Source organism: Schistocerca serialis, chromosome 10 (genome assembly GCF_023864345.2).
Source record: "Schistocerca serialis cubense isolate TAMUIC-IGC-003099 chromosome 10, iqSchSeri2.2, whole genome shotgun sequence".
NCBI classification, from domain to species: domain Eukaryota; kingdom Metazoa; phylum Arthropoda; class Insecta; order Orthoptera; family Acrididae; genus Schistocerca; species Schistocerca serialis.
Genome location: NC_064647.1, coordinates 123,900,770 through 123,915,603, shown reverse-complemented (window position 1 = coordinate 123,915,603; position 14,834 = coordinate 123,900,770). Strand labels below are relative to the sequence as shown.

General features: G+C 46.7%; 1 protein-coding gene across 1 annotated transcript in view; it reads right to left on the bottom strand.

Moving 5' to 3' along the window:
* Positions 1-13,019, bottom strand: part of LOC126424909 (uncharacterized) — a 177,414-nt gene extending 164,395 nt beyond the window's left edge. The window contains exon 1 of the mRNA XM_050087752.1: positions 12,887-13,019. Within this exon, the coding sequence (XP_049943709.1) occupies positions 12,887-12,889 (3 nt within the window). The 5' untranslated portion in view covers positions 12,890-13,019. The remainder of the gene's footprint in view (positions 1-12,886) is intronic.
* Positions 13,020-14,834: the final 1,815 nt, after the last annotated feature.

Below are 14,834 nucleotides of genomic sequence, written 5' to 3'. Positions count from 1 at the left end.
AATATACATAAATGACCTTGTGGATGACATCGGAAGTTCACTGAGGCTTTTTGCGGATGATTCTGTGGTATATCGATAGGTTGTAACAATGGAAAATCGTACTGAAATGCAGGAGGATCTGCAGCGAATTGACGCATGGTGCAGGAAATGGCAATCGAATCTCAATGTAGACAAGTGTAATGTGCTGCGAATACATAGAAAGAAAGATCCCATATCATTTAGCCACAATATAGCAAGTCACCAACTAGAAGCAGTTAATTCCATAAATTATATGAGAGTGCGCATTAGGAGTGATTTAAAATGGAAAGATCATATAAAGTTGATCGTCGGTAAAGCAGATGCCAGACTGAGATTCACTGGAAGAATCCTAAGGAAATGCAAACTGAAAACAAAGGAAGTAGGTTACAGTACACTTGTTCGCCCACTGCTCGAATACTGCTCAGCAGTGTGGAATCCGTACCAGATAGGGTTGATAGAAGAGATAGAGAAGATCCAACGGACAGCAGCGCGCTTCGTTACAAGATCATTTAGTAATCGCGAAAGCGTTACGGAGATGATAGATAAACTCCAGTGGAAGACTCTGCAGGAGAGACGCTCAGTAGCTCGGTACGGGCTTTTGTTGAAGTTTCGAGAACATACCTTCACCGAGGAGTCAAGCAGTGTATTGCTCCCTGCTACGTACATCTCGTGAAGAGACCATGAGGATAAAATCAGAGAGATTAGAGCCCACACAGAGGCATACCGACAATCCTTCTTTCGACGAACAATACGAGACTGGAACAGAAGGGAGAACCGATAGAGGTACTCAAGGTACCCTCCGCCACACACCGTCAGGTGGCTTGCGGAGTATGGATGTAGATGTAGATGTGTTGAAGACACTCACAACAGCACTCCTCGAGCATCCGAAGAGTCGTGCAGTTTCCGAAATGCCACCGGGCGGTCACAATCTGCCATCGGTCAAACTAAGATCGCGCGCCTTCCACATTCTTCTCACCGACACTACACGCACCGTGCGTGCTGCTGTCGCCTGGATAGGTTTATACCGATCGTCGGTCGAGGGTCGTAATGATCTGGCTGATCAGTGTATGTGTCTGAAGTTGACATTTTATCTTCTCATACCGCTTACTATTTTCGCACAGAATAACATGCATTCTTAAACAAGTTTTCAAAAGACTTTGGGCAGATGTGTCCGCCTCACCTTTCTCTTCCCTCGCCTTCAACATCCCGCGAATGGGAAGTCTGCGCTTGTCACTCCCCTGTACAGTACTTGGCGGGCAGGCATTAGGGGGCAGCAATGGGGCGTGGCGAGTGACTAACAATAGGTGCACGCGAAAGTTTAAAACCCGAACATTCAGATGGTAACAATTGCGTGCTATCAGAATTATGGTCCAAATTTTGTGTGTGTGCGAATTCCTAAGGGACAAAAATGCTGAGGTCATCGGTCCCTAGACATACGTACTACTTAAAATAACACTCCGCCCGGCGCCGAAATTTTCGCGTAGGGTCGATTGTTGGACCTGATATACGTTAATTGTGCTTCTTTCTCCTTAAAATATGAGGTCAACTTGGCGGTGTTTCCTTGTAAGTTAATTGTTTCACAGACAGCATCAGGATTCTTAATAACAATAGTGGTCTGGAATTCAGTCCCATTTCCACAGAGCTCTTGCTAAAGAACTTTAAGAGCAGTCATGCGTGGTCCAGGCGTTGCTTATCATTCCAGAACTGCTACATGTATTTGGCTAATATTCATCTCCAGAGTTTTTCAGGAGCTGACTTCTTTCTTCCTCTGCTTTGTTCCCACAATTTTCCACAGGCTACTATAGTTCAATTCTTTTATCTTGGCGGCTCGCTCATGCGCGCCGAGACGCGGGAGATTGCTGCGTTCCCAGTTACAAACGACGCACGCGCCAAGAGAAGCAGCGCCATAGTATGGTTCGCAAACTTACGTTTAGGGTGAAGCGCGCAGTTTATGAAGTAAAGCCACCACGGCCGCATTAGCCGTTTCGCTGCTACAGAGACGTGCTCCCCGCATTTTGTCATCACTGCACTGCTCACCTGTGCAAACACATGGTGTTCCGACTGCTTTGACACACTTATCATTCGATTTCCACAAACTATTTGGCCCAAAACTTTGATTTTTACAGATCTTCTTGACTGATACCTTCCCCCCATAAATGACTAAATTTTGTTTCGATGTTCAACGCAGATATTGTGCAGCATTAAATGTAGTAAACCATTGCACGAAATTTTGAAGAGTTTGCAGAGGTAGAAGTCCATAGCTTATACTTTCCGTATGATCGATTTTAGTTGCCACAATGTTGAGAATGAAATGTGGGCAAGATAACTAAATTTCATATAAAATTTACTGGTCAACAATATCTCATTTAATTTAAGTACCAGATAGGTGTCGTATGTAATATTGAGAAATATTCTGTCTTTCGCGACTGTAATAAAACTTTTATTTATACCAGAGTCATTTCTGAACTGTGGACGTAATAAAACATAGAAACTAAAATATATTGTCAGTGAGCCGCAGTGCGCAAACAATTTGTGTTTGTCACAACGGACAGCAAATACTTGGCAAAACATAGATCAGTCGACGAAAACATTGAATATGATGTTGCCAAAGCAGCGAAGCAAAGAATTGCGTCAGGCAATCAAGTAGCTCGGCAACGTACGTGCCGAAATTCTGCTCTAAATATTATTTTTAATACTGTCGCAAAAGAATATATCTCAATATGAATAGTAAAACAGCGACTGCGTAAGAGAAGATATACAAACAAAACAGATAACATGAATATTTTATGTGTGCCTTTTCATTGTTTTTAATTGCTGTGAAAAGAAATATTGGAGGACAAAATCAGAAAAACTGAAAACTTATTATGATTATAATGAAGAGAGAAAGCACCAGAAATTTCAAAAAATTAAATTCAAACGAATAAAATTCATGAAGTAAGACACTTCGATATTGTTTTTAAATACAGAAAATATTAAGCACCGAACAAGGTTTGAACTGAGAACCTTTCGCCTAGCCATTACGCTAACGCAGCTCGTCATTGAACAAACGTCCAGGAGGACTCTAAAATATCACGCAAAATACCGACAAACACTGTTGGTATGACTATGAATTACTCACGTTTCGTCGAAGTACGATAGGAAATAAACAATTACTGCTGTTCTTTATTGCGAAAATGCGGTTCGTCAGAATGGTACAAACACCTTTCCTTCCTATCGCCTGAATTAGGAGGCTTATTACTTGTTTGGTTTAATCAATTAATAGAATATGAAGCAATTGGTATAAAGAATGCCTTTTCCAAACTTTCTATAAAAGAAAGTCTGCTATCAAGACATTGCTTTTGTTCAATTACTTTATTTATGACTGAACGTTTCTAAAACTGAAGACACTCGTCTGTGCTCTGCACTGCAGTCGAGCTCTGGCAACGTCATTCTCTGTTCATTGGCTGACCGTGTTTTGCAGAACGAACCTAAACTCGGCCGCCGTCGTAAATGACGTGCACTATAGATATCTATTTAAACGAGGAGCATTCAATAAGTAATGCAACACGTTCTTTTCTCGGCTAATTTCGGTTGAAAAAATGCTGAATAGTGGGATACCTCGGAGTATTCCCATATCGGCCCCTATAATTCCAAGACGTTCCAGTATGTGGCGGCGCTATACACAGCCTTCAAAATGGCTTCTGTTATGGAGGTGCGTTCCAAGTAGAAAGCTGTCACAGAATATGTTTTTGCAGAAAACAGGAGCATCGCAGATATTAACAGGAGCTTGCAGAGTGTCTATGCATACCTGACAGTGACCGAAAGGTCAAGGCACATCTCACTATCACAACAAGATCGAGCAAGTCTGTCCGACCACACACCTGTGACCGCTGCAGTGTTGGAACGTGCGGACACTCTCATTCGAGATGATCGACGGATCACAATCAAACACCTCGCTGCTCACCTTGACTTTTCTGTTGGTTGTGATTACACACTCTTCCAACAGCTGGGATACTCAAATTGTGCCCGCTGCGTACATCGCTGCCTAACAAAAGACCATAAAGAGCAATGAAGGGCCATCTGTTCGGAGTTTCTTTCGCGTCACAAGACTGACTGTGATAATTTTTTTGTCGAGCACGGTCACAGGTGTTCATCACTTCGAGCCGCAACAGAACGGCAGTCAGTGTAGTGGGGCCACACCATCTCTCCTCCTCCTCCGAAGAAGAAGAAGTGCAAAGCCGTTCCCTCAGCCGGTGAAGTGACGTCGGCGCCCTTCTGGGAGGTTACTCATATGTCCTCCCTCATGGTGAAACGACCAACTCTGATGTGTACTGCCGGCCGAAGTGGCCGTGCGGTTAAAGGCGCTGCAGTCTGGAACCGCAAGACCGCTACGGTCGCAGGTTCGAATCCTGCCTCGGGCATGGATGTTTGTGGTGTCCTTAGGTTAGTTAGGTTTAACTAGTTCTAAGTTCTAGGGGACTAATGACCTCAGCAGTTGAGTCCCATAGTGCTCAGAGCCATTTGAACCTCTGATGTGTACTGTTCTACCCTCAGGAAATTAAGGGGATGACTTCAGCATGTCCACCGCCACAAAAATTGGAGATGAACGTTTCTTTCACCGTGACAACGCAAGGCCTCACGCATTTATGCGCACCTGAGAGGAGCTGACAAGACGTCACTGAACTGTTCTTCCCCATCCGCTCTACAGCCCGGATCTCGCAACGTCCGACTTCCATCTGTTTGGCCCAATGAAGAAGGATGCACCCGTGGGGAAGCAGCACTTGGATGAGGAGGAGGTTCCTGATGCTACCATGCAGGCATACAGGCCTTCCTAGTAAGGTGAAGAAATCCAGTCGAACTGAACGGAGATTATGTTGAAAAGTAGAAGAGTGGGGAACAATATAATAAACTGAAATCGTGAATGAAACCAACCTGCTTTCAGAAAAAAAGGTTACATTACTTATTGAACACCACTCGTAGAAAAATGCTTTAGAAACATTGAAATTTACGCCAAAACTGTGGTGCAGAAGAAATTAGTACCATTTGAAACGTAGTGAACGAAAATACGTTCTTTGAGTAGCATGAGGTCAAGAAGGTAACAGATTGAAACGCGCTCTCGATTACAATGAAGCGCCAAAGAAACGGGTATTCAGACAGAGAGATGTGTAAACGGGCAGAATATGGCGCTGCGACAGGCAACGCCTATGTAAGACAACAAGTGTCTGGCGCAGTTGTTAGACCGCTTACTGCTGCTGCTATGGCAGGTTATCAAGATTGAAGTGACTTTGAACGTCGTGTTATCGTGGACGAGCGAGCGTTTGGACTTAGCATCACCGAGGTTACGATGAAGTGGTGATTTTCTAGTTCGATCATTTCACGAGCGTACCGCGAATATCAGGAATCCGGTGTGAATTTCAAAATTTTCCCGGCGAATTGACCAAACAAATTTCGGGTTTGCAATGGAGAATGAGAAAACAATGATTTTGTCCACAGCAACGTCTTTCTGGGACTCCATTATTAAAGAATCCGTAGAAATACGACTGGCGGAAAATCTGTTAAGCCGTGACAGCGGCTACCAGCTGGACAGTGCATGGAATCCCATCATCTCCAAGATTTGCTCAAATCGAAGACGACAGAGTGCGTCGACGGCCGTGGCAAACAGCAACGCAGAGGGCGACTGAGTTCCGCTATTCCACCAGCGAGGGCGCTGCCGGCGGGCAGTGTGGTTCAACTATCAAGTTTACGACGCATGCGCTGAATAGTTACAGTACGCTATATATTGCGGAACGGAGGACGTTTCCGCCAGTCTGCGACGGCTCACCTGAAGATGACTGGCAGGTGCCCAGTTGAAATATCGTGTGAAGTATTGAACGACGACCGGCTGCAAACCCGAAATTTGTTTGATCAGGAATCCGGTAAAGCCATCAACAAGTGTCAGCGTGCGAAGCATTCAACGATACGTCATCGATACGGGCTTTCGGACCCGAAGGCCCACTCGTGTACCCTTGATGACTATACGACACAAAGCTTTACGCCTCGCCTCGACCCGTCAACGCCGACATCGGACTGTTGATGACTGGAAACAGGTTGCCTGGTCGGACGAGTCTAGTTTCAAATTGTATCGAGCGGATGGACGTTTACAGGTATGGAGACAACCTCATCAATTCATGGACCCTGAATATCAGCAGCAGACTGTTCAAGCTGGTGAAGGCTCTGCAATGGTGTGGGGCCTCTGCAGCTGGAGTGATAGGAGACCTGCGATACGTCTAGGTACGACTCGGACAGGTGGCGCGTACGTAACATCCTGTTTGATCACGACCATCCCCGTCCGCCCCCGGTAGATGAGTGGTCACCGCGACAGAATGTCAATCCTAAGTGCCCGGGCTCGATTCCCGGCTGGGTCGGAGATTTTCTCCGCTCAGGGACTGGGTGTTGTGTTGTCCTAATCATCATCATTTCATCCCCATCGACGCGCGAGTCGCCAAATTGGCGTCGAATCGAAAGACTTGCACCCGGCGAATGGTCTACCCGACGGGAGGCCCTAGCCACACGACATTTTATTTTTACCACCATCCCCATTTATGTCCATTGTGAATTACGAAGGACTTGTGCAATGCCAACAGAACAATGCGATACCCTCAAGTCCGGAACTGCTTGGTAGTGGCTCGAGGGACACTCTTCTGAGTTTAAACACTTCCGCTGGCCACCAAACTCCCCAGACGTGAACATTATAGAGCATATCTGAGATGCCTTCCAACGCGCTGTTCAGAAGAGATCTCCACCCTGCCGTACTCTTACGGATTTATGGACAGCCCTCCAGGATTCATGGTGTGAATTCCCTCCAGCACTACTTCAGACATTAGTCGAGTCCATGTCACGTCGCGGTACTTCTGGGTGCTCGGGGGGGGGGGGGGGGGGGGGGGGGGTCCCACGCGATATTAGGCAGGTGTACCAGTTTCTTTGGCTCTTCAGTGTACATTTTAATGCAGTGCTAGATTTACGAAGGACTATAATAAATCACCTCGTAAGAATTAAGTTGTAAATTTTTTTGTCTTTTTGCAGGTACAATTCTGAAGTAATGGTAAGCATTGGAATTCCTTCGCCACAGAGCCGCAGCACGGCGATACAGGAATCACAAGACAATAGCTCAGCCAGTGTCTGCCCTGGGTAACTCATGTCGAGGAACGTTTGCGCTAGCGGCGTGGGGCCGGCCGCGGTGGTCTCGCGGTTCTAGGCGCGCAGTCCGGAACCGCGCGACTGCTACGGTCGCAGGTTCGAATCCTGCCTCGGGCATGGATGTGTGTGATGTCCTTAGGTTAGTTAGGTTTAAGTAGTTCTAAGTTCTAGGGGAGTGATGACCACAGCTGTTAAGTCCCATAGTGCTCAGAGCCATTTGAACCATTTTTTAGCGGCGTGGGACTGCTCAAACATGTAAAGGTAGCGATGGCTCCCGGTTGCACAAAGGACTGAACAGAGAAATCGGAAGTGGAATTTACATTTTGTTGGGCTTAGGAAGAGTTACGACTCCGTCGGCCCACAAAAAAGTCCTTCGCGAATTAAGACCAGGCAATGAAGAAGCGTATAAAAACCTAAAATATCTGAGAGTCAACGTCCGGAGCGATCTAAAGTAGAAACTGATAACAGGGAAAGTACGAGAGGGTGCTGAAAAGTAATGACTCTGAATTTTTCATATGAAAATTCACAGAGCTTTTTAATTAGAACGAACGTTATTAATCTTTTACACCTTTATTCGTCATCTCTCCATATTTATAACTCACCATAGTCACCCTGGTGACGAACACATTTCTCCCAGCGTGAGATCAGTTTGTTGATACCGTCACTGTAGAATGTTTGTTATTTTTGACATTTGTGAAAGAACTCTTCGAATTCGTGCATTCTGTTTTCTGAGTGTGTGTCTGTCATGCACCGAAATACATACGCTATGCACCGCCACGTTACATGTTACAATTCGGTGCCCTCTAGCGGCAGGGAGCTACAAATATGGAGACAACAAGAATAAAAATGTAGAATGTTAATTAAGTTTGTTTCATTTAAAAATCTTTGAGAATTTACACGCAAAAAATTTGGAGGTATTGCTTTTCAGCTCTGCCTCGTAGATGAGAGACAGAAAATCACTGCAACAGTCCTAATTCACTAACGAAGGGGTATGTTAAAAAACCTTGATTTGCAGCCTTTGCAACTGGTCGTCAATCTGGGTCAGTTACGAGGTACATCAATGGAGGAGTTTTGTCACCGGTTCGTTATAAAGCGAGGCTGCGTCAAGGAAAGGCTCATTAAATTCCAGTGACTGACATTTCAAGAGAGGAGTGGTGTTTCACCGAGAGCTCCACGCACCAGATTCTAATCTGCGAATAGACATTGATTTCAGCTGTTTGTTTCAAGAAAATTTGTGGCAACCGGGACTCGCACCCGAATTTTCCGTTTATCGAAAGTGGTCTCCCAAACCAATTCGGTTATCCGAGTGCGCATCCAGAACCGACCGAACTCCCATACTGTGCCCCTGCTGGCGTATTTTTCCCTGTGAATATACCTGAAGAAAGGACTTAATATTTTCCTGTAATATGTGAAAACACTGACGTTTTTACATGTGAAATGCCATCGAGTGAATAGGACAAAGACAATAAGCACGATTTATCATCTGTGTAAGCAATGATTAAAAAAGACTATAAATACTCTTCTAATTTTAATTTGTCTGATAAAAAAGATGACATTCTGTCTTTGAAATTGTGTCATTTCATGTGTGTTCAAATACGTGTGAAATATGTTAAATACAATATGCAATCGAAAGTATCCGGATACATGGCTGAAAATGACTTACAAGTTCGTGGCGCCCTCCATCGGTAATGCTGGAATTCAATACGGTGTTGGCCCACCCTTACCCTTGATGACAGCTTCCACTCTCGCAGGCATACGTTCCATCAGGTGCTGGAAGGTTTCTTGGGGAATCGCAGCCCATTCTTCACGGAGTGCTGCACTGAGGAAAGGTATCAATGTCGGTCGGTGAGGCCTGGCCCGAAGTAGGCGTTCCAAAACATCGCAAAGGTGTTCTGCAGGATTCAGGCCGGGACTCTGTGCAGGCCAGTCCATTACAGGGATGTTATTGTCGTGTAACCACTCCGCCACAGGCCGAGCGTTATGAGCAGGTGCTCGATTCTGTTGTACGATGCAGTCGCCATCCCCGAATTGTTCTTCAACGGTGGGAAGCAAGAGGGTGCTTAAAACAATGTAGACCTTTGCTGTTATAGTGCGACGCAAAACAACAAGGTATGCAAGCCCCTCCATGAAAAACACGATCACACCATAACACCACCGTCACCGAATTTTACAGTTGGCACTACACACTCTGGCTGATGACTTTCACCGGGCATTCGCCATACCCACACTCTGCCATCGGATCGCCACATTGTGTACCGTGATTCGTCACTCCACATAACGTTTTTCTACTGATCAGTTGCCGAATGTTTACGCTACTTACACCAAGGGAGGCGTCGTATGATATTTACGCTGGTGTGATGTGTTGCTTATGAGCCGCCCCTCAACCATTAAATCCAAGTTCTCTCACCTCCCGCCTAACTGTCATAGTACATGCAGTGAATCCTGATGCAGTTTGGAATTCCTGTGTGATGGTCTGGATAGATGCGTATTACACATTACGACCCTCTTCAACTGTCGGTGGTCTCTGTCAGTCAACAGACGGGGTCGGCCTGTACGCTTTTCTGCTTTACGTGTCCCTTCACGTTTCCACTTCACTATCTCATCGAAAGTAGTGGATCTAGGGATGTTGAAGAGAGTGAAAATCTCGTGGACAGATGTATGAAACAAGTGACACCCAATCACCCGACCACACTCGATGTCCGCGAGTGCCACGGAGCGCACGTTCTGCTCTATCACGATGTCTAATGACTACTGAGGTTGCTGATATGAACTATCAGGCAGTAGATGGCAGCACAATGCACCTAACATGAAAAACGCATGGTTCTGCAGGTGTCGGTATACTTTTGATCACGTAGAGTGTATGTGACATGTGCATACATTAGCAGAGCCACATGTAAAAAGTTTCTCCTTAATCTTATAGAGGGAGCAGTAGAGGGTAAAATATATAGAGGAAGACAGACATTGGAATACATCCAGAGAATAATTGAGAACGTAGGTTGCAAGTGGTACTGTGAGGTGGGAAGGTTGACAAGGAAGATGAATACGTGGCGGGCCGGATCAAATTAGTCAGAAGATTGATGTAAAAAATTCAACAAGAAGAAAACTGCCCTGGACCGATTTCAGCCAAAATTTGAACACTTACTACATACTGTCTGAACAAAGAAATAAGAGAGGAGATTGATAGAGCGAGGAGGAAGAGGAGATGGTCAGGGGAAAGAGGAGATGGACAGAGAGAGAAGGGAGTGAACAGAAAGTTGGGGGAGGAGGAGATGAATACAGAGGGTGAGAGCGGTTGGACCAAGAGAGAGCAAAGAGTAAGAGATGGGCAGAGAGAGGGCAGGAGGAGAAGGAGTAATAGAAGATTGGAATAAAGGCAGAGGTGGGTACTCATGAAGTCTTTATTAAAAAGAAAACTGGATCACTATTGACATGTATTAGTGTATCCTACATGACGTGAAAAGAAATTAAATGTGTATAATTACAACGTTAAAATAAGAAATACACAGTAAATAGTAAACCTTTCCTTGTGGTGTGCCTTGCAAACTTCAGCACAGCACATTGTAAATGAAATTTTTCACTGAGAGGTATTTTTAGAAAATTTATGTATTTTTCTTGCGCCGGACTACCGGCAGCTGTGTTAAAATTACGATGAATGTTCTGTCCTTAAGAGCGCTCGGATTTCTTCAAATCTACAGGTCGCATTTTTTGCACCGCTTTAGGAAGCTAAGCCTCGACACTGACATTTAGGTACAAAAGCCAACCCGGCCAGCCACGCAGTCTGACGCGCTGCTTCCCAAGCGCGAAGGCGTGCCAGTCCCCGGCACGAATCCGCCCGGCGTTTTAGTATCGAGGTCCGCTGTCCCCGTTAGCCTGTGGATGGTTTTTAAGGCGGTCTTCCGTCTGCCTCGGCGAATGCGAACTGGTTCCCCTTATTCCGTCTCAGTTACACTATGTCGGAGATTGCTGCACAAAAACAGTCTCCACGTGCTTGTGCACCATAATTAATCTACCACACAAGCATTTGGTGCTAAACTCGTCTGGTATCAGACATTCCCAGAGGGGTCCACTGGGGGCCGAATCGCTCAATAACCCTAGGTGTGGAGCGGCGGTGGGATGGGTGGACTGCTGTGGCCTGTTGTGGGCTTGCGAACCACGGAGGGCTACTACTGGAGGAAGCCTCTCCACCGTTTTTAGGTCCCCGGTTTAGTAGACACATACATACATACATACACTACTGGCCATTAAAATTGCTACACCAAGAATAAATGCAGATGATAAACGGGTATTCATTGGACAAATATATTATACTAGAACTGATATGTGATTACATTTTGACGCAATTTGGGTGCATAGATCCTCAAAAATCAGTACCCAGAACAACCACCTCTGGCCGTAATAACGGCCTTGATACGCCTGGGCATTGAGTCAAACACATGTTGGATGGCGTGCACAGGTACAGCTGCCCATGCAGCTTCAACACGATACCACAGTTCTTCAAGAGTAGTGACTGGCGTATTGTGACCAGCCAGTTGCTTGGCCACCATTGACCAGACGTTTTCGATTGGTGAGAGATCTGGAGAATGTCCTGGCCAGGACATCAGTCGAACATTTTCTGTATCCAGAAAGGCCCGTACAGGACCTGCAACATGAGGTCGTGTATTATCCTGCTGAATGTGGGGTTTCACAGGGATCGAATGAAGGGTAGAGCCATGGGTCGTAACACATCTGAAATGTAACTTCCACTGTTCAAAGTGCCATCAATGCGAACAAGAGGTGACAGAGACATGTAACCAATGGCACTCCATACCATCACGCTGGGTGACACACCAGTATGGCGAAGACGAATACATGCTTCCAGTGTCCGATAACCGCGATGTCGCCAAACACGAATGTGACCATGATGATGCTGTAAACAGAACCTGGATTCATCCGAAAAAATGACGTTTTGCTATTCGTGCACCCAGGTTCGTCGTTGAGTACACCATCGCAGGCGCTGCTGTGTGTGACACAGCGTCAAGGGTAACCGCAGCCATGGTCTCCGAGCTGATAGTCCATGCTGCTGCAAACGTTGTCGAACTGTCCGTGCAGATGGTAGTTGTCTCGCAAACGTCCCCATCTGTTGACTCAGGGATCTAGACGTGACTGCACGATCCATTACAGCCATGCGGATAAGATGCCTGTCATCTCGACTGCTAGTGATACGAGGCTGTTGGGATCCACCACGGCGTTCCATATTACCCTCCTGAACCCACCGATTCCATATTCTACTAACAGTCATTGGATGTTGATCAACGCGAGCAGCAATGTCGTGATACGATGAACCGCAAGCACTATAGACTACAATCCGACCTTTATCAAAGTCGGAAACGTGATGGTACGCATTTCGCCTTCTTACACAAGGCATCACAACAATGTTTCACCAGGCAACGCCGGTCAACTGCTGTTTGTGTATGAGAAATCGGGTGGAAACTTTCCTCATACCTATGTTGTAGGTGTCGCCACCGGCGCCAACCTCGTGTGAATGCTCTGGAAAGCTAATCATTTACATATCACAGCATCTTCTTCCTGTCGGTTAATTTTGTGTGTGTAGCACGTCATCTACGTGGTGCAGCAACTTTAATGGCCGGTAGCGTAGGTACAGAGAAACTGGCAGAGGAGGTGTCTGTAAGGTCGCCTTGTAAAAGAGATAAAACGTGCCGGCGAGGCGGCTCACCATGTCGAGGCTGTAGTGGACGCTGGAGACGTTGGCGCAGCGCGGCTCGCTCGAGTTGGCGACGGGCCCCAGCAGCAGAGGGCCGCCGCCCACGCCGGTCGCCCCCCCCGCCGCCCACGCGCACCGCGGAGCCGGCCCGGCCACCGCCCCCGGCGCGCATGGCGGGCGCCGCCGCCATCAGCGCCAGCCGGGCCCCCGCCGCCCCTGCGAGGCGCGCCGCCGCCACTGCCCGCGCCGCCACCGCCGCCCTCGCCGCCGCCATCACCGCCGCCCGCGACAGCGTCGGCCGCGGGGCTTCCCCCACCTCTCCAGTCACCTGCCGCAGCGCGAAAACAGAGGAAGAAAAACGTAAACTGCTGTGGCCTTCTCCACCAGACATCATGGCGCCTAGAGCGTCAGCAACCAAACTGACAGCCTGCAGCCGCGGGTTGCCCGCTTCGCAGGCACACCGAAGCACTACACAACCACCAGGCAATATTGATGAACGGCCACAACAACAACAACACAGCAAAGACACCAGCGGCCACCAGGGCCCAGTACCGGCTCACATAAACATAAGGAAGAGGTCGCTGCAGATCCCGGAACTATTTTCGCACGTCAAACCATGTAATGGAAAATAGTTCCGAGGTACTCATCAGCCAAAGTGTTATAAAGGCCGGCGCTCGGCCGCACATCGACAGTTTCATCCACCGCCAGCAGACGTGGATAGCTGCCGCCCCAGCAGCCCGGCTTGGATCTTCTCGCTGATCTCTGGATTAGGCTCGGTATATCGGAGGAGTCTCTGGTGGAGAGTAGTAGGAAATTATTTCAGTTGTTTTCTATATTATTTTTGTGTGATGTCCTTAGGTTCGTTAGGTTTAAGTAGTTCTAAGTTCTAGGGGACTGATGACCATGGATGTTAAGCCCCATAGTGCTCAGAGCCATTTATATTATTCCTGTACGTAGTTGTGATTCGAAGACGGATCACTGTTTTGTGTTGGTGTTATACTTGGAGAATTTGTTTAGGTTAATTGACAGTCCAATAAATTGTTTTCGGACTTTGATCGTTAGTTTCTTCTGCTTATGCAGACATGTCATAAAGCACCCGCACCATGACCTCACCATGTGCCTCATCCACTTTAGAGTACCTTTGATCAAATTGGCATTTGGACAAAAGAGCAGCAGCTGTTTGAACATCAAATGGCCAGACAGAAAACCAGATCTAAGCAAGGAAGCGAAAGCCGATAGGAGTATGGGTAACAAGTAACAGACCGTTGTTCATTTTGTTCTTCTTGATGTCTTGGGAACGTAAAAACAAATAACCACTTAAGGGGGAACGACAGGGTGACGGTCGAAAAAACTCGATTTTTTTAAAATTACGGTATCGAGTTTATAAACATTGAAGAATTATTCCCCAAAATATTATGTGCGAACTCCGAAAAGCCACGATTCTGTGAGCGTTTGAAGCCGAGCGTGCACAGCACGGCTCGGCGTCAGAGGGGGAACACAGAAGCAATTCAGAGGCGGGCTGCTAGATTTGTTACTGGTAGGTTTGATCATCACGCGAGAGTTACGGAAATGCTTCAGGATCTGGGGTGGGAGTCTCTAGAGGAAGGCGTTCTTTTCGTGAATCGCTACTGAGGAAATTTAGAGAACCAGCATTTGAGGCTGACTGCAGTACAATTTTACTGCCGCCAACTTATATTTCGCGGAAAAACCACAAAGATAAGATAAGAGAGATTAGGGCTCGTACAGAGTCATATAGGCAGTCATTTTTCCCTCGTTCTGTTTGGGAGTGGAACAGGGAGAGAAGATGCTAGTTGTGGTACGAGGTAACCTCCGCCACGAACCGTATGGTGGATTGCGGAGTGTGTATGTAGATGTAGATGTAGATGCAGATGTAGATACGATTGCGCGCTCACGTTGCCTTCATTGTATCCGTGAGATGTTTACGTTTTTGCATAGACCT